This window comes from Geotrypetes seraphini, chromosome 4 (assembly GCF_902459505.1).
Source record: "Geotrypetes seraphini chromosome 4, aGeoSer1.1, whole genome shotgun sequence".
NCBI classification, from domain to species: Eukaryota; Metazoa; Chordata; class Amphibia; order Gymnophiona; family Dermophiidae; genus Geotrypetes; species Geotrypetes seraphini.
The window spans coordinates 324039443-324060048 of record NC_047087.1 but is presented as its reverse complement, the minus strand read 5'-3'; the positions used below and the strand labels follow the sequence as shown (position 1 = coordinate 324060048).

The following is a 20606-nucleotide window of genomic DNA, read 5'->3' as shown; positions in this document are numbered from 1 at the left end:
GCCAGCGGATACAAGCGGGACATAGCTCTAGCACTCTTCAAAGGACCTTCCAGAGAGTCTAACTGCTCAGAGACCATAAAACTCATATCCAGATGCCAGGGAAAGGTCGCAGACTACGAGTGCACAGTACAAAGCCAGGGAGAAGCAGCGGATGGAGCTGGCTGATTCCTGCAAAGATTCAGCAATAAGATCAGGCAGAGCCACAAACTCAAATAAGCGCAGGACAGTAGGATCTGGAGCTCCCAAGGGATCCGCGAATTCAGCACACAAATCCGGATTCCCTGATCCAAAAAGAGTTGCATTGTCAAACAATGGATCAGAGAGGTCAGGACTTCCCCAAGGGTACCACGCCGCCCAAAGATGCCTGGGGGATGACAACGAAGATCGCCCAGCAGCAGAACATTTACTTTAAAATTCTGACCACAAAAACTTCATAAAATCAGAGAAAGTTGTGAGAGGGCAACTGAGTTGGTTGTTATAGCCCTCTACCGCTGCGCCACGCAGCACATGGCGCAAGGACACGCCAAAAACGCTAAATCTGTGCAAACCTGGCATGAATTCACATGAGACCTTGAGAACTCCCATCCCAGCAGTTTTCCTGGCAAAAAAATGAAGTTTTGAAGTAGCAGGAAGAAGAAAAAAATATTGCTAAAAATCCAAGATGGTCGCTGGTACCAAATGTGTCAAACACACAATATTTTTTACACTTCCAAAAAACTTAAAACCGGTGATTTTAGGATTTTTCAGGAGAGGGAACACTTCGAAACACAGAAAACCTATCGTTTTTAAACTTTCCCCAACATCTCACAGGCTGTCAGTTCTGAGTTACTCACTGTGACCATACACTGGGCTGCACCTGCTTCCAGTTCTCTTCAGTAGCCGGATAAGAATTCACTGCCACATTGCTGGGAATGCTCTCTCAAAGCTGATCTTCGAGCTGCTGGTCAGACTCCACTGTTTGACTATGCCACCACCCCTGCAGACCACCAGATGCGCACCAGGACAAGTGGATGTGCAAAAACGCAGCCAGCATGCTGCGGAACAACGTTGAGCCTCCTACTTAACAGAAGGTGAGACTACTTCAGGGAAGGCCCTGAGGTCCAATGAAAACTATGCAGACTAGCTATCAGGTACACAAAAGGGATTGGCCTGTCAGCTACAGAATGAAGTCTGTGAATTCTCAAGCAAGCAGAGCTCCAAATTTGCTTCAAACTAGAGAATGACACGGTGGCCGTTTAGCCGCGGGTAACCCGCCAAAAACGGGGAATGAAAATTAGCAGCCTCTGCGGGGACGGGGACAAGGCCATCAACGCCCCGTGGAGCGGTGAATGGTCTTGTCACCGCAATGAGGCATAAAGGATCGTGCGGTCCCCCGCAGCCCTCACCCGCACGCCGGCTTGATCATTTAACCAGCTTCCCTCTCTCCACCTCACCTTAGTTTGTCGGCTTTCTTTTTCGGCGACCGGAACGCTTTCAAAAGAGCCGCGCACGCGCGGCTGCTCAGTATTCAATCTTCTGCTCTGACCCAACCAGAAACAGGAAGTTGCAGCAGAGCAGAAGATTGAACTTTGAGCAGCCGCGCTGTAGCGCGGCTCTTTGAAAGCGTGCCGGTCGCCGAAAAAGAAAACCGGCAACTAAGGAGAGCTGGAGAGCAGTAGCGTACCAAGGTGGGGGCGAAAAAGGTAATGGCGCCAGGCCTTTGGAGCACCTAGGCAGACAGCTTCTCCCCCCTCCCAGCCGAACCCCCGCTGACCCTCCTATCTCTCCCCCCCCAAGTGAACCTTTCCGACCCTCCCAGCGAAAGCAGCAAACCTCCCTCCAGTAGCGTCGGCTTTCTCCTCCCTCTGCGCATCACTGATGATGTCATCAGTGACGCAGCAGAGGGAGGAGAAAGCCGCGGAGGTTTGCTGCTCTCGCTGGGAGGGTTGGAAAGGTTCACGGGGGGGGAGATAGGAGGGTCAGCGGGGGTTCGGCTGGGAGGGGAGAGAAGCGGTCTGCCTCGGTGCTCCATTACCATTCTTCGGGCAGCAGCAGCGTTTACAATTCGCTGCTGTTGCCGGCTTCAGGCCTTGTTCTCTGCCGGGTCCTGCCTACTTCCTGTTTTCATGAAGGCAGAAAGAAAGAGGAGGGCCCAGGGGGAGAGAGAAATAAAGAGGGAGGCCAGGGGAAGAGAGAAGAAAGGTAGAAATAAAGAGGGGGGCCAGAGGGAGAGAGAAAGAAAGGCAGAAATAAAGAGGGGGTCAAGGGGGAGAGAAAGAAAGGCAGAAAGAAAGAGGAGGGCCAGGGGGGAAGAGAGAAATAAAGAGGAAGGCCAGGGGGAGAGAGAAAGAAAGGCAGAAATAAAGAGGGGGGCCAGGGGGGAGAGAGAAAGAAAGGCAGAAATAAAGAGGGGAGCCAGGGGGAGAGAGAAAGAAAAGAGGGGGGTGGCAGGAGAAGAAAGAAGAAGGACCAGAGACTCATGAAATCAACAGACAAAAAGGTAGGAAATAATGATTTTTATTTTCAACTTAGTGATCAAAATGTGTCCGTTTTGAGAATTTATATCTGCTGTCTATATTTTGCACTATGACCCCCTTTTATTAAAACGCAATAGCGGTTTTTAGTGCAGGGAGCCTATGAGCGTCGAGAGCAGCGTGGGGCATTCAGCGCAGCTCCCTGCGCTAAAAACCGCTATCGCAGTTTTAGTAAAAAGGGAGGGGGAATATTTGTCTATTTTTGTATAGTTGTTACTGAGGTGACATTGCATAAAGTTATCTGCCTTGACCTCTTTGAAAACCCCGCGGAATATAAATGATAATTAACATTTTCTCTGCGTACAGCGTGCTTTGTGTTTTTTAAAATTTTATTGTTGGTAGATCATTTTGACTTGGCCACAAAGGTAAGGGGGAGGGAGGGAGGGGAGCTGCTGAAAGACATCTAGTAATCCTTGCAGGCTTGACTGTGCAGGGAATTATTTTTGTAAAATCATGTTTTGTTATGTGACTGCCATTATCTAGATTTTAATTTCTATGAATGAATAGAATGAAAAATGATATAAATTCCTTGCTTGCGGGGACCGCCTGTTCCGGCTCACACAAGGAAGGAGGGGGTTGAAGGGAAAAGTTTCTCTTCCTTGGAAATAGATTCTGAAGTGACCTCATCAAGAAGACCAGCACCAAATGTACAAGAAATCCCTTAACAATGTCAAAAGAGCCCAAAATAGAAAACTGCTACTGCCTTGAGACTCCATTATTGAAGGAATGAACTTGAAATCACAGAAGAGACAGGAAAAGGTTAAATGCCTCATGGAATCCTCAGGTACAAAACACAACCAAATTGTGAATGAATCAGAGCAGGACAGTAAGAATTATAAATGTCATTATCCATCTGGAAATAAAGGCGTACTAGAAATAATGCCTCAGCAATACAATTTTCAGAAGTTCTATTTGCTCATGGTAATGGGTAGGAAGAGAGACTGCTAGTGATGATGGGGGGACCGATAGAAGATATGAAAGAAGGGTGGTAGAAAGGAAACAGTGGAAAGGAATAGAACAGACATTGAAAGAGGGTAGAGAGGAACAGACCCTGAAAGAAATGTGGAAGGCGAGTGGGGAGAAGACGCTGGAAGGGAAGAAGACAGATGCCAGACTATGGGGGAGCGGAGGGAAGAAGATGGGTTGCTAGACGGGACGGTGACGGGGCAGTAAATGGGATGGCAGTGGCGGTGACGGGGCGGTGAATGAAAGGGATGGCGATGACGGTGACGAGGCGGTGAAGAGAACGGCGGTGACGGGGCGGTGCAGAGGATGGTGGGACGGGGACGGTGCAGTGACGGGACAGATTTTTTCCCGTGTCATTTCTCTACTTCAAACGCAAAAATAGCCGCAAAGGGGACGAAACTACATTGAATTTAAAAACAATAAAATGAGGAGAGCAGGACACACAGCTGCAGTCATGTATGCAAAGGAAAAGAGTGTAAAAGGTGCTAAACTGGTCTGTGAAAATCCGGAGTGGATTTCTTCTGCAGCATGTGAGTATGGGGAACATAAGCAATGCCTCTGCTGGGTCAGACCTGAGGTCCATCATGCTCAGCAGTCCACTCATGCGGCAGCCTATCAGGTCCAGGACCTGTGCAGTAATCCCCTTTTCCAGCAGGAAATTGTCCAAATTCCTTTCTTAAACCCCAGTACCATACTCTGCCTATTACGTCCTCTGGAAGCGCATTCCAGGTGTCCATCACACGTTGGGTAAAGAAGAACTTCCTAGTATTCGTTTTGAATCTGTCCCCTTTCAACTTTTCCGAAAAAAAATGGACATCTTTTTAATAAAGTGTGGAACCCATTGAATACATTTGTTACCTCGCAATAAGGGTCAAGTATCTTTCCTTTTCTTAGATTTCCTTACACATCCAGGGTGGGTAGGTGGGAGGAGGGAAATGTATTTTGAGGATTTAAATTACTTAATTATATTGTAATCACATCATATTTCTCATTGTATTAATAATTGGGAGGATGGGAGAAAATGATTGTTTTATGTATTACTTGTGAAGTTAATAGTGCGTTTTATGCAGTATTTTATGTTCAATTAATTGTACTGCACTGTCGAAGTTTGAAAATCAATAAAGATTTAACACCCCACACAAAAAAAAAAAAACTTTTCCGAATGCCCTCTTGTTCTTTTATTTTTCGAAAGTTTGAAGAATCTGTCCCTCTCTACTCTCTCTATGCCCTTCATGATCTTGTAAGTCTCTATCATATCCCCTCTAAGTCTCCTCTTCTTCAGGGGAAAAAAGTGACCCCTAGTTTCTCCAATCACTCTCAGCGTATGAAAGGTTTTTATCAGACTTGTCGCTCTCCTGCGTGCTTCGTTGGGGCAAGCGGCTCTGACTTAGGAGAGGTGAAACTGCGCGCATGCTCATTCAGGGATGGCGGCCTGGCTTGATCAGGAGCCAGGAGGCGCATGACGGACAGCAGAGGCATCAACGAAGCGGGAGGGCAGCCGCAAGGGGACCCCCAGAGGGAAGGAAGGCACCACTTTGGAATCGCTGTAGCACCTGCAGGCAGGTATCACCCCCTGGGCCTCCATTGCAAAACTTTGGTTGTGGAACGAATCTTCTGAGTTTGCATTAAGGCCTATGGGGAACTTTGCTTTGATAAACGAGCGCTTTGGATTACGAGCATGATCCTGGAACGGATTATGCTCATAAACCAAGTTACCACTGTATTTAAAAAGGACAGACACAGCAGAGACTAGCTTGTGTAGATTCACAGTTGAATATTACCTGCTTATTTGGAAATGCACGAATACAGCGGGTCTGATATTTTAGGCTGGATTCTCTTCTCTGCTGCTACATAACCCATGTTCCTCAAGTCCCCACACTAAAACTCTGCGGCCAGCAGTTCCCACAATTAGCCGGTTCTCCAGACACAGATAGTGTGTACATCCTATCCAGAAAGAACCAAAACACATCAAGCATGTTAGTATATAATAGACAAACTGACCAATCTTCATAATCAATCACACTAAACCCATCAGACAAGCTTTGGCATTCCTTGCCTGTTACATGAAACTGACCAGAATAGCGTATTGTTATTTGGTTTACATGTTGTTCTTTTCAATGCACACATCCCATATATCAAAACTTAATGTCCTACTTTCAGATTTCAACAAAGGAGAACCCAACAGTTCCACAGTAAAAAGTTGCAGTCAAGGAACAAAGGAAAAACTACGGAAACAATATCTGTGATGCAGGATTTTATTCAATTAATCAAAGTAACAAGTCACAATCAAAGCATCCAAATTGGATGCAAAATTTTATCCAATGTGGATTCTTAGATTGCGACATACTTTGATTAACTAAATAAAATCCTGCATCATGGACATTGTTTCTGCAGTTTTTCCTTTGTTCCTTGACTGCTACTCTCAGATTTTACACATCAGTGTTATCCAAAGCTCCCAACTCCACTCTGAGTAAGTATGATGCAGGAGATGGAATATTGCAAAGTGATCATGTACAGATCTTAGATAGCCTAATCCTTTCCCTGTGTTCTGCTTAAAGCATATAAAAAACCACCTGAAAGCAAGCAAAAAACTCTCATGCAAAATACTACACAGAGAAGCTTTAAGTCTCAGGATTAATGGTGCAAGGTGTCAGGGGTGAAGATACAAGAAGAATCAAATGTCCTTTCAAAACCTGTCATTCTACAGCAGATGACACTAATGATGCATGTTGTATACACAGACCATGTGTACTGCAAAAATATTTAATGCTAGAAAACCACCTTAAATCATTTCCACAAACTGGTGTCATACCTGTATTGTAAGTATTCCTTTCTCCCACATGCACCATCAGTCACCTGCAAACAGCATGTTCATGCACACATTTTATCAGACAGAGCATTAAAATTTAGGCCAGAGAAGAAGAAGCACTCAACCAATCGGCTGCTTGCATCCCAGCGGCTGGCCAGTGGCTGCTGCTCCTGGTCAACCATTTATCATTGCCTAAACAGCAGCGCACAGCCCTAAATCACTGCCCCAAAGAATTGCAATTCTTTCATTCTGCACAAAGGGCTTGCCAGAAGTAGATTCAGCTGTGATAGAGGAAATGATGGCTAGTTAGCTGCATGTACAAGTCATGACTATGCTACCACGTGGACTGGCTATTTACAATAAAGTAAAGGACTGAAATCTGTAGCAAATACACTAAAGTGAGACTCAAATTCTATATATTTATATAAACCGTTCTGTAGCAGCTGATGTGCATGCTGATAGGAACAATAGGGAACCTAAAGGACATGGGGACAAAAAACCTGTATTACCACAGGGATGGAAGGGAATTATGTCCATGTGCATACCTTAAGCTCTCCCTGCCTGCCCCGCCCAGTCCTACATCTACCTCCCTCCCCCTCCAGACCAACGTGGCTGCTCTCTGCCATCTATCTTTAAATTCAGTCTTCGGCCCTGCAGGATGGCGGTAGCCATATAGAAAGGCTGCCTGTGGACTGCACCAGGACTTTGCCTCTAACTGGCCTGCCTCTTCTGACAATGACTTCCCTATTTCAGAAGGGGAGGAGAGGATCAGAGATAAAGGCTCAGTGCAGTCTGCAGGCAGACTTTCTATATGGCTACACCAACCTGCAGGACTGAAGATTGGTAAGCGGTGGACAGCAGCCGGTGTTGGGCCCAGGAAGGAAGAAGGTGATGCTGAACCTGGTGGGAGGGAAGACATAGGAGAGTTGAATCTGAGATAAGAGAGAGAGGGAGGGGAAAGAGTTGACCTGAGGCATAAGGTAATATAGAAAGTATTTAGAAATAAATACAGGCAGTTCCCAGATTACAAACGTCTGACTTACATCAAATTCATAGTTACAAACGGGGCTCCTACATGCTGCAGGTGGTTGACCCAGAAGCTTTCCCTCTGATGTTGGAGGGAAGGCTTCTGGATCAGCTGGAAGGAAGGAGGAGGGAGCCAGCCAGAACAAGTAAACATCCATGAGAGGGAGGCATGAACCTGAGATTGGGGGGGAGGGGGAGAGGGAAGAAAAGAACATAAGAATAGCCTTACTGGGTCAGACCAATGGTCCATCAAGCCCAGTAGCCCGTTCTCACGGTGGCCAAAACCCAAGGAGCAGCAACATTCCATGCTACCGATCCAGGGCAAGCAGTGACTTCCCCCATGTCTTTCTCAAAAACGGACTTTTCCTCCAGGAAATTATCCAAACCTTTCTTAAAACCATTTATGCTATCTACTCTTCCTTCCTTCCACATTGGGACATGGAAGGGAGAAAGAAGGGCGCATTGGGACACAGAAAGAAGGGAGGGAGCACAAACTTCAGACAAAGAATGGAAGGAAAGAAGGTTTGAGGGAGAGGCATGAATGTGGGACACAGAATGGAGTGGGCGGAGGGAGGGGAGTATGAACTTGGGAAGAATGGAGGGAAAGAGATGCTGAGGTGGGGGAGGGAATAGAAAGGGAGAATTGTTGGGCATGGGTGTCAGAGAGGGAAAGAGATGGAGGGAGGGGAACATGAACTTGGGACACAGTATAGAAGAATGGAGGGAGTAAGGGAAAGATGCTGAAGTGGGGGAGGGAATTGAAAGGGAGACTTGTTGGTCATGGGTGTCTGAGTGAGAGGGAAAGTGATGGTGAGCATGGGGAAATGAAGAAAGAGGAGAAATGTTGTGCAGAGGGAGGGGGAGAGAATTATTGGAGATGGTGGTGGGAGAGGCATGAGGTAAGATGCATGGGGGAGGGAGAAACGTTGGACGTGGTGGAGGAGAGGAATAGTGGGATGGATGGAAAGGGATGTAAGAGGGACCTTAATGAGGTGGAAAAGGTGGGAAAAATACTAGGATCAGACTTTAGGAGGGGAAAGGAGAAATTAGGTTCTTACCTGCTAATTTTCTGTTAGCTTCTAGACTGGTACAGTTCTTTACTTATGGGTAATATCTCACTCTGACCAGCAGGTGGAGACTGAGACCAAAACCTGGTTGTAGTATATTAGCTGAGGCTCCCCCTCCTAAACCAGTCTGCCGAATAGCCAAGCCGAACTAAGAAAAAACTAACTTGTAAACAGTAATAACACTCCGAACAGGAGAACAACAAACAGATTGTAATGCTGTTGGAATATGCATAGAACTAAACCCTGCAGTGAAAATGTCCCCACAGTTCACAAGCTATGCCAGTTGAACCACATCCGCTGTTCCTGTTATCTCCCCAGCCCTAGAAAAATACTAGAACCCGCAAAAAAGCAAAATCTTCATGCAAACAAAAATCGCAATCACTGCAGAAAGACAGACAGGGTGGAGAACTGTACCAGTTTAGAAGCTAACAGAATGAAAATTAGCAGGTAAGAACCTATGTTCTCCTTCTATGTTGCCTTCTAGATAAGTACAGTTCTTTACTGATGGGACGTACCAAAGTAGTACCCATCAAGGGTGGGCCCCCCGAAGGGCCAGCACCAGAACATTGTTCACCAAACACAGTGTTCCGATGCACCTGAATGCCCACACAGTAGTGTCTGACAAAGGAATGCAGAGAAAACAAAACTGCAGCCTTACAAATATCCACCAGAGGCACAAGAGAAGACTCAGCCTAAGAAGCTGCCTGACCCTGAGTGGAATGAGCCTTGAGAAATTCCAGAACAGGCTTTTTCTGAAGATATGCAGAAGCAATAGTCTCCTTGATCCAGCATGCAATGGTAGCCTTGGAAGCGCCATCCCCCTTACGAGAACCCACTAAGAGGACAAAGAGGTGATCCGATTTCTAGAACTCCAGGATCTGCTAAACATAAGAGCGAAGGACCTGGCAGACATCCAATTTGCGCAACTGTTTCTGCTCTGAAGAGCCCAAAGACTGATTGACATGAAAAGGCAAAACTACTTTGGGCAGAAAAGAAGGAACAGGCTGCAACACAACCCTCTTCCTACAGAACTCCAGGAAGAGAACCTACATGAGAAAACCTGCAGCAATGAAACGCAGCTCGCAGAAGTTATGGCCACAAAAAAAACGCTTTAAGAGTAAGGTCCTTCAATGAACAGGCACCCAAAGGCTCAAAGGATGGGCGCACCAGAACGGACAAGACCAGATTAAGATCACAAGATGGAACAAACGGTCGAACGGAAGGCTTTAGCAACTTGGCTGCCCGCAAGAATCAAACGACACCAGGAATTGCAGTCAAATGCTGACCTCATAACAACCCAGGAAAGGCAGACAAAGTCACAAGCTGAACCTGGAGAGTAGACTAAGTCAGGCCCCTATCCAGGCCATCTTGCAAGAACTTCAAGATGTTAGGCAAAGAAGCGCAAAAAGAGACCACTCCATGCGCAGCACACCACTCTTCAAATAGACACCAAACACGCACATAAGACCGAGAAGTGGAAAGTCTCCGGGACCCCAAAAGAGTGGAGATCACCTTATCTGAATAACCCTTCTTACCTAGGCAAGCTCTTTCAAGAGCCAAGCCTAAGACAAAAGGGACCCAGATCAAACATTGGAATGGGACCCTGAGTTAAAAGATTGGTCGAGAGAAGCAGTAGCAAAGGATCCGCCACCATGTACCACGGACACCTGGGCCAGTCCGGGGTCACCAGGATCATGATGCCGAACAATGCGAAGAAGCACTCTGCCCACTAAGGGCCATGGAGGAAAAACATACAGAAGACCCTCCATCGGCCAAGGCTGAACTAGAGCATCCAGCCCCTCGGCTTGAACATCACTGCGATGACGGAAGAAGCGAGGTGTTTTGGCCATCAGGTCCATGAGGGGCTGACCCCAAGACTGCACTATCAACTGGAAGACCGCAGGACTGAGATACCACTCCCCGGGATCTAGTATGTGACAACTGAGGAAGTCCACTTGCACTTTTCTACTCCCGCTGTGTGTGAAGCCAAGACATCCAGAAGATGAGACTCTGCCCAGACTATTAGCAAAGCTGCCTCCTGCGCCACCAGACAACTCTTGGTGCCCCCCTGATGACTGACATAGGCCACTGCCGTGGCATTGTCCGAGAGAACCCGGACTGATTTGCCCGTCAAGAAGGACTGGAAGGCTAACAACGCCAGATGGATGGCTCTGGTCTCCAGAACATTGATCGACCAAGATACTTCATTCGGAGACCAAGTGCCCTGAGCTAAGTGACCTAGACAGAGCTCCCCAGCCAAGGAGACTGGCGTCCGTGAGAAGTACCATCCACTGGAGCTAATCCAGACTCACCCCTTGCACTAAATGAGATGACTGAAGCCACCAGCGAAGACTGCAGCGAGCCAACCCTGAAGAGGGACAGGGCAATCCAGACCGCCTCTGGACGACCACCTCCGAAGCAGAGCATACTGAAGAGGACGCATGTGGGCACGAGCTCACCTTACCATGTCTAGGGAAGCCGCCATTGACCCCAAGACCTAGAGAAAATTCTGCACCTGAGGATACTGGGCCGCCATGAGAAGGCAAATCTGAGACTGCAATTTGCATACCAGAGCCTCTGGAAGGAAGACCTTCCCTAAGGAGGTGTCGAAGAGAACTCCAAGATACTCCAGGTGCTGAGAGGGGGCCAACCGGCTCTTGGAAAGGTTAACAACCTATCCCAGTGACTGCAGGAACTCCACCACCTGAGCCATGACCCAGGTGCTCTCCTGGAAAGACTTTGCTCGAATCAACCAGTCGTCCAAGTAGGGATGAACCAGAATGCCCTCCTTGCGCAAAGCTGCTGCCAGAACCACCATAACCTTGGTGAACCTCCTCGGGGCCATGGACAGACCAAAAGGAAGCACACAAAACTGATAGTGGCAACCCAAGATCGCAAAGCGAAGGAACCGCTGATGGGAGGTCCGAATTGGAACATGCAAGTAGGCCTCTGTCAGATCCTCCCCAGGCTGAACTGCCAGAACATACCGCAGCGTTTCCATGCGAAAAGATGAACTCAGAGCCCTGTTGAACCCTTTTAAATCTAGAATGGGCCAAAATGTCTCCTCTTTCTTGGGCTCCACAAAGTAAATCAAGTACTTGCCAGTGCAACACTCCTGAGGGAGTACTGAAACCACTGCTTTGAGATATAGCAACCTTTGAAGGGTCTGGCAAAAAGCCTACTTCTTCCATGCCATAGAACCATAGATTGCGCAAAGCAACAATGGGCCTCCGGCACCTGCCACTGAGCGAGCACAACATCCCAAATATCCTGATGCACAGGGAAAGAGTGGGAAGCCAAACAGATCTCCCTAAACAAGGGGTCCACCACACATGGGGGCTCCTTTTCTGTTTCCTTGAAACACAAAACCAAGGAGACCTGAAGAATAAGCTCATGAAGCTCGTCCCGCTGAAAAATGCACACCACGGACGAATCCTTGCCAGCATGCAGAAGCGCAAAACCGCTGCTAGCAGAATCCATTCCCCTCAGAGGATCCTGGTGGTTACCCCAAAGGTCTAGGTCTTCGTCAATCAACTCCTGCTCCTCCTGAGAAAAATCATAGTCCCAAGAGACCCGCGGCCACTTGAACAAGAGAAGAATAAGAACATAAGCATTGCCTCTGCCGGGTCAGACCAGGGGTCCATCGTGCCCAGCAGTCCGCCCCCGCGGCGGCACCCCAGGTCCATGACATGTAAGTGATCCTAAACCTTTTATTCCCTAATCATTTAATATTCTGTATAGTAACCCTCTATCTATACCCTTCAATCCCCTACTCCTTCAGGAAATCATCCAGACTCTTTTTGAAACCCAATATCGTACTCGGTCCTACCACCTCCTCTGGAAGCGCATTCCAGGTGTCCGCCACCCTCTGAGTGAAGAAGAACTTCCTACCATTTGTTCTGAATCTGTCTCCTTTCAATTTTTCTGAATGCCCTCTTGTTTTTGTTTTCTCTGCTAGTCTGAAGAATCTGTCCCTCTCCACCTTCTCTATGCCTTTCATGATCTTATAAGTCTCTATCATGTCCCCTCTAAGTCTCCGCTTTTCCAGGGAAAAGAACCCTAGCTTCTCTAGCCTTTCAGCATATGAAAGGTTTTCCATGCCTTTTATCATCCTTGTTGCTCTTTTCTGGACCCTCTCGAGCATCGCCATATCCTTCTTAAGATACGGCGACCAGTAATGGATGCAGTACTCCAGATGCGGGCGCACCATCGCCCGATACAGTGGCAGTGATAACTTTTTTGATAATGCCCAACATTCTGTTCGCCTTCTTTGAGGCCAATGTGCATTATGCCGCCGGCTTCATTGTTTTATCCACCAAAATCCCCAAGTCCTTTTCTAGGTTGCCTTCCCCCAGAATCATCCCTCCCATTGAATAGTTATACATCAGGTTCCCTTTCCCTATGTGCAAGACAAAATGGGAGCTCTTTGGGGCCAAACCGTAGAGAACAAGGGCAACCCCCCCTCCAGGGCGGAAGCAAGACCCCTGGCCACCATCAAGAAAAGCCTGACATAAGGCAAAAAAGCAATGTTACTTACCGTAACAGTTGTTATCCAGGGACAGCAGGCAGCTATTCTCACTAGTGGGTGATGTCATCCGAAAGAGCCCCGATACGGACGTCTCGCAAGCATGTCTTGCTTGAAGAAACTTAGAAGTTTCGAGATGCCCGCACCGCGCATGCGCCAGTGCCTTCCCGCCTGATGGTCTGGGCGTGTCTCCTCAGTTCAGGTAGCTAGTAGAGAAGCCAACCCAGGGAAGGTGGGTGGGACGCAAGAATATCTGCCTGCTGTCCCTGGATAACAACTGTTACGGTAAATAACATTGCTTTATCCCAGGACAAGCAGGCAGGTATTCTCACTAGTGGGTGACCTCCAAGCTAACCTCAATGGGATGGTGGGAGAGTTGGCAACTTAGGAGAATAAATTTTGTAACACTGTTTGGCCAAACTGTCCATCCAATCTGGAGAAAGTATCCAGACAATAATGAGAGGTGAAAGTATGAACCGAGGACCAAGTGGCAGCCCTACAAATCTCCTCAATTGGTGTCGATCTGAGGAAGGCTACAGAGGCTGCCATTGCTCTGACCTTATGGGCTGTGACCTTACAGGGAAGGGGTAATCCAGCCTGGGCATAGCAGAAAGAGATACAAGCCGCCATCCAGTTGGAGATGGTGCGCTTCGATACAGGTCGTCCCAACTTGTTTGGATCAAAGGAGACAAATAGTTGAGGAGCAGTTCTGTGTGGTTTGGTGCGATCCAGGTAGAAAGCCAAAGCACGTTTACAGTCCAGAGTGTGTAGAGCTGATTCTCCAGGATGAGAATGAGGCTTTGGAAAAAACACTGGAAGCACAATGGATTGGTTGAGATGAAATTCAGAGACCACCTTAGGCAGGAATTTCGGATGAGTGCGGAGGACCACCTTGTCATGATGGAATACTGTGAAAGGTGGGTCCGCCATCAAGGCCTGAAGCTCACTGACCCTGCGAGCAGATGTGAGGGCCACCAGAAAAACCACTTTCCAAGTGAGAAACTTTAGTGGAGCCTGTCTCAGAGGTTCAAAAGGAGGTTTCATAAGCTGAGAAAGGACAACATTGAGATCCCAAACCACTGGAGGCGGTTTGAGAGGAGGATTGACATGAAAAAGTCCTTTCATAAATCTGGAAACCACAGGATGAGCAGAGAGAGGTTTCCCTTGCAGAGGCTGATGGAAAGCCGCAATAGCACTCAGGTGGACTCGTATAGATGTCGACTTGAGACCAGACTGAGATAGGTGTAGAAGATAGTCCAACACAGAGGATAGGGAGGCTCGCTGAGGCTCCTTAGAATTGGAAACACACCACGAAGAAAATCTAGTCCATTTCTGGGAGTAGCATTGACGAGTAACAGGCTTCCTAGAAGCCTCCAAGACATCCCTCACCGCCTGGGAAAACTGGTGAGGAGTTACGTTGAGAGGAACCAAGCTGTTAGGTGGAGAGACTGCAGGTTGGGATGAAGTAGAGATCCCTGATGCTGAGTAAGCAGTGAAGGAAACACTGGAAGAAGGAATGGCTCCCTGCTGCTGAGTTGAAGTAGAAGGGAGAACCAAGGTTGTCTGGGCCACCGAGGAGCTATTAGAATCATAGTGGCATGGTCGGACTTCAGCTTGACCAGAGTCTTTTGAATGAGAGGAAATGGAGGAAACGCATACAGAAAGCGATTTCCCCAATCCAGCAGAAAGGCATCTGCCTCGAGGTGATGAGGAGTGTAGATCCTGGAGCAAAAGAGAGGCAGTTGGAAGTTGTGGGGCGTCCCCCACTGAGCAAAGATCTGATGAAGGGACGAGGAATGCAGTGACCATTCGTGAGGCTGGAGGAGACGACTTAAGTTATCCGCCAAGACATTGTCCTTCCCCTGAATGTAGACAGCTTTGAGGAAGGCGTTGTGGCGAACCGCCCAATCCCAGACACGGAGAGCTTCCTGGCAGAGGGAGGCCGAGCCCGTGCCCCCCTGCTTGTTGACATAATACATGGTGACCTGATTGTCTGTGCGAATGAGGACCACCATGTCGTGAAGCAGATGTTGAAAAGCTTGAAGAGCATTGAAGATGGTTCTGAGCTCCAGAAGATTGATTTGATGGAGTCGGTCCGCACTGGTCCAGAATCCCTGAGTGCGAAGACCATCCAGATGCGCTCCCCAGGCATAGGTCGAGGAATCGGTTGTGAGAACCTTCTGGTGGGGAGGAGTGTGAAACAGCAAACCTCTGGATAGATTCGAAGAGGTCATCCACCAGAGTAGAGACTGCCGAAGAGCAGGAGTGATGATGATGTGTCGAGTCAACGGATCCGACACCTGAGTCCATTGAGACGCCAGGGTCCACTGAGGAATTCTGAGATGGAGTCTGGCAAACGGCGTCACATGAACTGTAGAGGCCATGTGGCCCAAGAGAACCATCATGTGTCTCGCTGAGATGGACTGGCGAGAAGACACAGACTGGCAGAGATGAAGAAGAGCATCCAGGCGCTGAGGAGGAAAGAATGCTCGAAGCTGAATGGTGTCCAGGACTGCCCCGATGAAGGGGAGAGACTGGGTCGGCTGAAGATGAGATTTGGGAAAGTTGATCTCGAATCCCAAGCTCTGCAGGAACAGAATTGTGGACAGGGTCGCCGAGATGACCCCTGAGGCCGAGGGAGCCTTGATGAGCCAGTCGTCGAGGTAGGGAAATACCTGAAGACCCTGGTTCCGGAGTGCAGCGGCCACCACTACCAGACACTTTGTAAATACTCTGGGAGACGAGGACAGGCCGAAAGGAAGCACTCGATACTGCAGATGCAGATGTCCCACCCGAAATCTGAGGAATTTGCATGAGGCCGGATGAATGGGAATGTGAGTGTAGGCCTCCTTGAGATCCAGAGAGCATAACCAGTCGTTCTGCTCGAGGAGGGGGTAGAGAGAAGCAAGAGTCAGCATGCGAAACCTCTCTTTGACTAGGAATTTGTTGAGGACCCTGAGGTCCAAAATGGGTCGTAGGTCGCCCGTCTTCTTCGGAACAAGGAAGTACCGGGAGTAGAACCCCTGGCTCAGTTGGTCCGACGGGACCAGCTCGACGGCCCGAAGCTGGAGCAAAGCCTGAGCTTCCTGAAGAAGGGCGGTCTGCGTCAAGTTGGAAGTCTGGAGGGACCCGCTGGAAATGAAGAGAGTATCCCTCCCTGATGATAGTAAGGACCCAGAAGTCGGTGGTTATGGCCTCCCAGCGATGGTAAAAATGATGGAGGCGCCCTCCGATGGGAAAAACAGGGGGAGGCAGAATGAGGCTGGTTATGCCCTCGAAGAGACAGTCAAAAAGGCTGAGGAGCCTTAGGGATAGCAGCCGGCTGAGACTTCGGTTGACCCTTCTGGGGTGGCTGCCGCTTCGCAGGTTGTCTTGCAGGCGGAGCTTGCCTCGGCTGATAACGCCGCTGATAGATCAATGGCGGTCGAGAGGGTCGAGACTGTTGAGGCTTAGGCTTCGGCCTAAGAATGGACTGGAAGGACTTTTCATGATCAGACAATTTCTTCGTGACTGTCTCGATGGATTCGTCGAAAAGATCCGCCCCAGCACACGGGACGTTCGCCAGGCGGTCCTGAAGATTCGGGTCCATGTCAATGGTCCGCAACCAGGCCAAACGGCGCATTGCCACAGAGCAGGCCGCAGCTCTGGCCAAGAGCTCGAAAGCATCATAGGCCGATTGCATCAACTGAAGACGAAGTTGGGACAGCGAAGCAACCACTTTCCTCAAACTCAAATCGAGCCTGGGACTCGATGTAGGGCGTGAATTTTCGAAGCACATGCAGAAAAAATTCCAAATAGGTGGCAAAGTGGAAATTATAATTCAGGACTCGAGACGTCATCATAGCATTCTGATAGATGCGTCGTCCAAACTTGTCCATGGTTCTGCCCTCGCGGCCCGGAGGCACCGAAGCATACACTTGGCCTGGATGAGACCGCTTGAGCGAGGATTCCACCAAGAGGGACTGATGAGAAAGCTGAGGTCCCTCGAAGCCCTTATGATGCACCGTGCGGTACCGAGCATCCAACTTCCCAGGAACCGCAGGGATAGAGTAAGGAGACTCAAAGCACCTCATGAAGGTCTGGTCGAGGAGCTTGTGCAGAGGTAGGCGTAAGGACTCGGCCGGAGGACGAGGCAAGTGCATGGTATCGAGGTACTCCTTGGAGTATCGAGACCCAACATCGAGGGTAATGTCCATGTCATCCGCCATCTGTCGGAGAAACGAGAAAAGGGACAGCTGGTCCGCCAGCGCCGGTCTTCGAGAAGGACTCGACGAAGTCGAGGCCTCAGGCTCCACCGAGGCCTGCGAACAACAGGGCGAATAAAAAACCTCAGGGTCCTTGAACTCCGGGCCCGGAGGAGACCCAGCTGAAGCAGAATACCCCATCCGGGGCAACTTCTTCTGAGGCGAGACTGTCGAGTGGTCGAGAGGAATGCCTCGAAGAATGTCTGGATCGATGCCCTTCTCGATGTCTGGACGGGGATCGGGCCCGCCTGTGAGAATACTGGTCCCCAGAAGCCTCCAAGGAGCAGATAGGACTCGACGCTGTCAATCGAAGAGGTGGAAGATTCGGTGCTTCCCCAGAAACCGCCCAGGCTTGATAGGGGGTCCGGAAGAACTCGTCCTGCCCCCTGCTATGCCCAGGACTGGGAGGCCTCGAAGGTGGACGCCACACTGTGTCATGGGGCGGAGTAATAGGCTCCAAAGGAGGCAGTTCACTAAGGGAGGCTTTTCTCGAGGGAATCGGTTCCAAGGGAGGCATCTCTCCAGGAGGGGCCTTCCTCGATGGAATCGGCTCCAAGGGAGGCATGTCACTAACCGAGGACCGCCTCGATGAGCCGGACACCACCCGCCGTTCCTCCACGCCGAGCAACGAGGTCGAGCGGCGCGGAGGAGGAGGGGGCGGCCCGCCCCTTGGGACCAGAACCGGGAGGTCACCCTGGATCGAGGCAATCAGCCGGGGACCCATGGTGTGCATGAGTTCCACAAACTGAGCCTCCAGAAGAGACTTCAACGAAGCCGATATGGAGGGATCCGCACCAAAAGGGGGCCCTTCCGCACGGTCTCCGCGCTCTTTCGGTGCAGCGTGCTTCTGCTTGCCAGCCTTCGGCACTTTAAGCACCACCGGTGGAACAATGGGGGTCGGTACCTGTTCCGAGGAGACAGAGGAAGGCACCGGCGCCGAGGATGAGGCCGAAACCGGCGTGAACGAGGCCGGTTTCAGAAGGCCCGAAGCAGCCGGGGAGGCAGAGGGCTTCGTTGACGAAGTCGAAGCACCAGTCGATGTCGAAGCTGTAGGATCCAATGAAGCTTCCATCTTGAACATGGACTCCCACAGCAGGCAGTGGCGCTTAAACGCTCGCGCCGTCAAAGTGGAGCAAGGCTGGCACGATTTCGGAAAGTGATCCGGACCCAGACACTGAAGGCAGCGTCGATGCGGGTCCGTGAGCGAAATCGCGCGCTGGCACTTGCTACACTTTTTAAAACCGGTGATCGGCCGGGACATAGGCCAGAAAAGCACCGCCGCAAGGTCCCCAGCCACGCGGCCGACCCGGTGTCGGAAGAAAAATTTTTTTTTTTTTTTTTTTTTGAAAAAAGAAATCAAAGAAACAAACAAACGCACGGGAGAGCCAAAAGAACCCAACCCGCGGCAATGGAGAAGGCAAAAAACAGATTCAATGGGCGCAGACTTGAAGTTGAACTTCTCAGCTCCGCGGAAGAAAAAGAACTGAGGAGACACGCCCGGACCATCGGGCGGGAAGGCACTGGCGCATGCGTGGTGCGGGCATCTCGAAACTTCTAAGTTTCTTCAAGCAAGACATGCTTGCGAGACGTCCGTATCGGGGCTCTATCGGATGACATCACCCACTAGTGAGAATACCTGCCTACTTGTCCTGGGATAACAAATTCTGTGGAAAACACTCCTGGCGGCCCCAAGGGACACCCTACCACAGCAGGGGACTCAGCTGAAATCTGCCCCTGTTTTTCCAATACAGGGGGGAAGGTCACCTGAGGCTACAGAAATGATAGAGGAGTTTCCTGCCAAAATTGGGGTTGAAACCACCAAAATCGGAGCTCCGGAGGCCTGCAGCGACTGTGAGGCCTGAATCACCCCAGCCGCTACAGCAGGCAAGACGGCAGCAGCGGTATGGGAATATTTTTTACCCTGACTGTCGGCGGCTAGGGAAATCCCTCCATGGGCGGGGAAAGCTCGGGCTTCCCCGCTGTCTGCTGCCGACTTGCAAGGCACTTGCAGCGAGATTCCCTTGCCGCCGGCACCTAATGCCAATGAGGACCCCCCACCACTCTGGCATGCACAGCGCTTGCACAGGCCGGCTGCGAGTGCCTCACGTCTGGAGCACAATGAGCACTTTTTCCCTGCAAAGTGCTCGTTGCTCCACATGCAACCTAGCTAAAAGAAAAGTGCCGGTTAGTTGAAAAATACAGCAAATTGAAAGGGATTTTTTTTCTCCCAAAGAACAGACTCCACTGGCTGTCTAAGCTGGAAGCCTGACCGTATCAATAGATAAGCTGCCAGCTGAGTCACCGCTACAAAAACTTGGGGAGGTGGAGGAAAGGAGGGGTGAGGGACCAGGCTCGAGACCCACCGGGTTTGATACCCCCGAGGTCGGACGGACCCCCAAACAGGACCCATCCAAGCTCCATCTGGCACTAGAAACGGGACCATGAGTCCTAAACAAATTCCAAAAGCAACGCGGGAAACCTTAATTTTTTCCTCTCTCACCTGCTTGGAGACTGAGAACGACTGGTTTAAGAGGGGGAGCCTCAGCTAATACACTACAACCAAGTTTTGGTCTCATTCTCTACCTGCTGGTCACAGTGAGATATTATCCATCAGTAAAGAACTGTATCGGTCTAGAAGGCGACACAGAAATAACATTTTCTACTTCCCTATGCTAGTCCAGAGAGATTTATACTCTCCCTCCTTCTACAAAACTGACATCCCTACCCACTGCTCTTTCAAATTAAGTAGGCCAAATACACACAGATTCATACATGATCCAAGATGCATACAAATATGACTTAAGGACAGTGTTCAAAACAGAATTTGTTCTTAACCCCAGGGATTGCCTGTAAATAAATGGGGGGAGGGAAGGGAGTTGGACCTGAGGACAGGGAGGGAGAAAGGAAAACATGGCATTACAAGACCTGTTAAATGCAGGTTGGGGATGGGAAACAAAACTATGGAGACAGGGCAGGGCTGGCACCAATGTGACGGAGACTTTTCTACTTTTTTGCATCTGGGAGATGGAGTGGAGACAGTTAAAAGAATTGACTGAGGACCAGAATATGTCCCCATGCATACCTCTACAATCTTGAAAGAAAGATATAAAGTAACTAATAGAATAGGCTGCACTGAGCTGAATAACTGCAGTAGGATTTCTGCCTTATATTTAGATTTTAGAACAAAATTTAAATGGATTTCCGACTGCAAAACGCTTCAGCTCATATTTTAAATTAGCAGCACACACACACACCTACAATGGCATATCATATTAGGATGAGCTCCTGAAATGTCTCTCAAAACTAGCAACATCTGATCTGCTGAGGAAACTTTGAAGTGAGAGTGTGGCGCAGTGGTTAAAGCTACAGCCTCAGCACCCTGGGGTTGTGGGTTCAAACCCACACTGCTCCTTGTGACCCTGGGCAAGTCACTTCATCCTCCCAATGCCCCAGGTA

At 49.5% G+C, this 20606-nt stretch overlaps 1 protein-coding gene across 1 annotated transcript in view; it reads right to left on the bottom strand.

Annotated features, from left to right (window-relative positions):
* The window catches only part of BUB3 (BUB3 mitotic checkpoint protein), a 170782-nt gene that overhangs the window by 69203 nt on the left and 80973 nt on the right, over positions 1-20606 (bottom strand). The window contains 5 exon segments of the mRNA XM_033942986.1: positions 5261-5326; positions 5328-5351; positions 5353-5423; positions 7114-7188; positions 11714-11963. Of these exon segments, the coding sequence (XP_033798877.1) occupies positions 5261-5326; positions 5328-5351; positions 5353-5423; positions 7114-7188; positions 11714-11963 (486 nt within the window).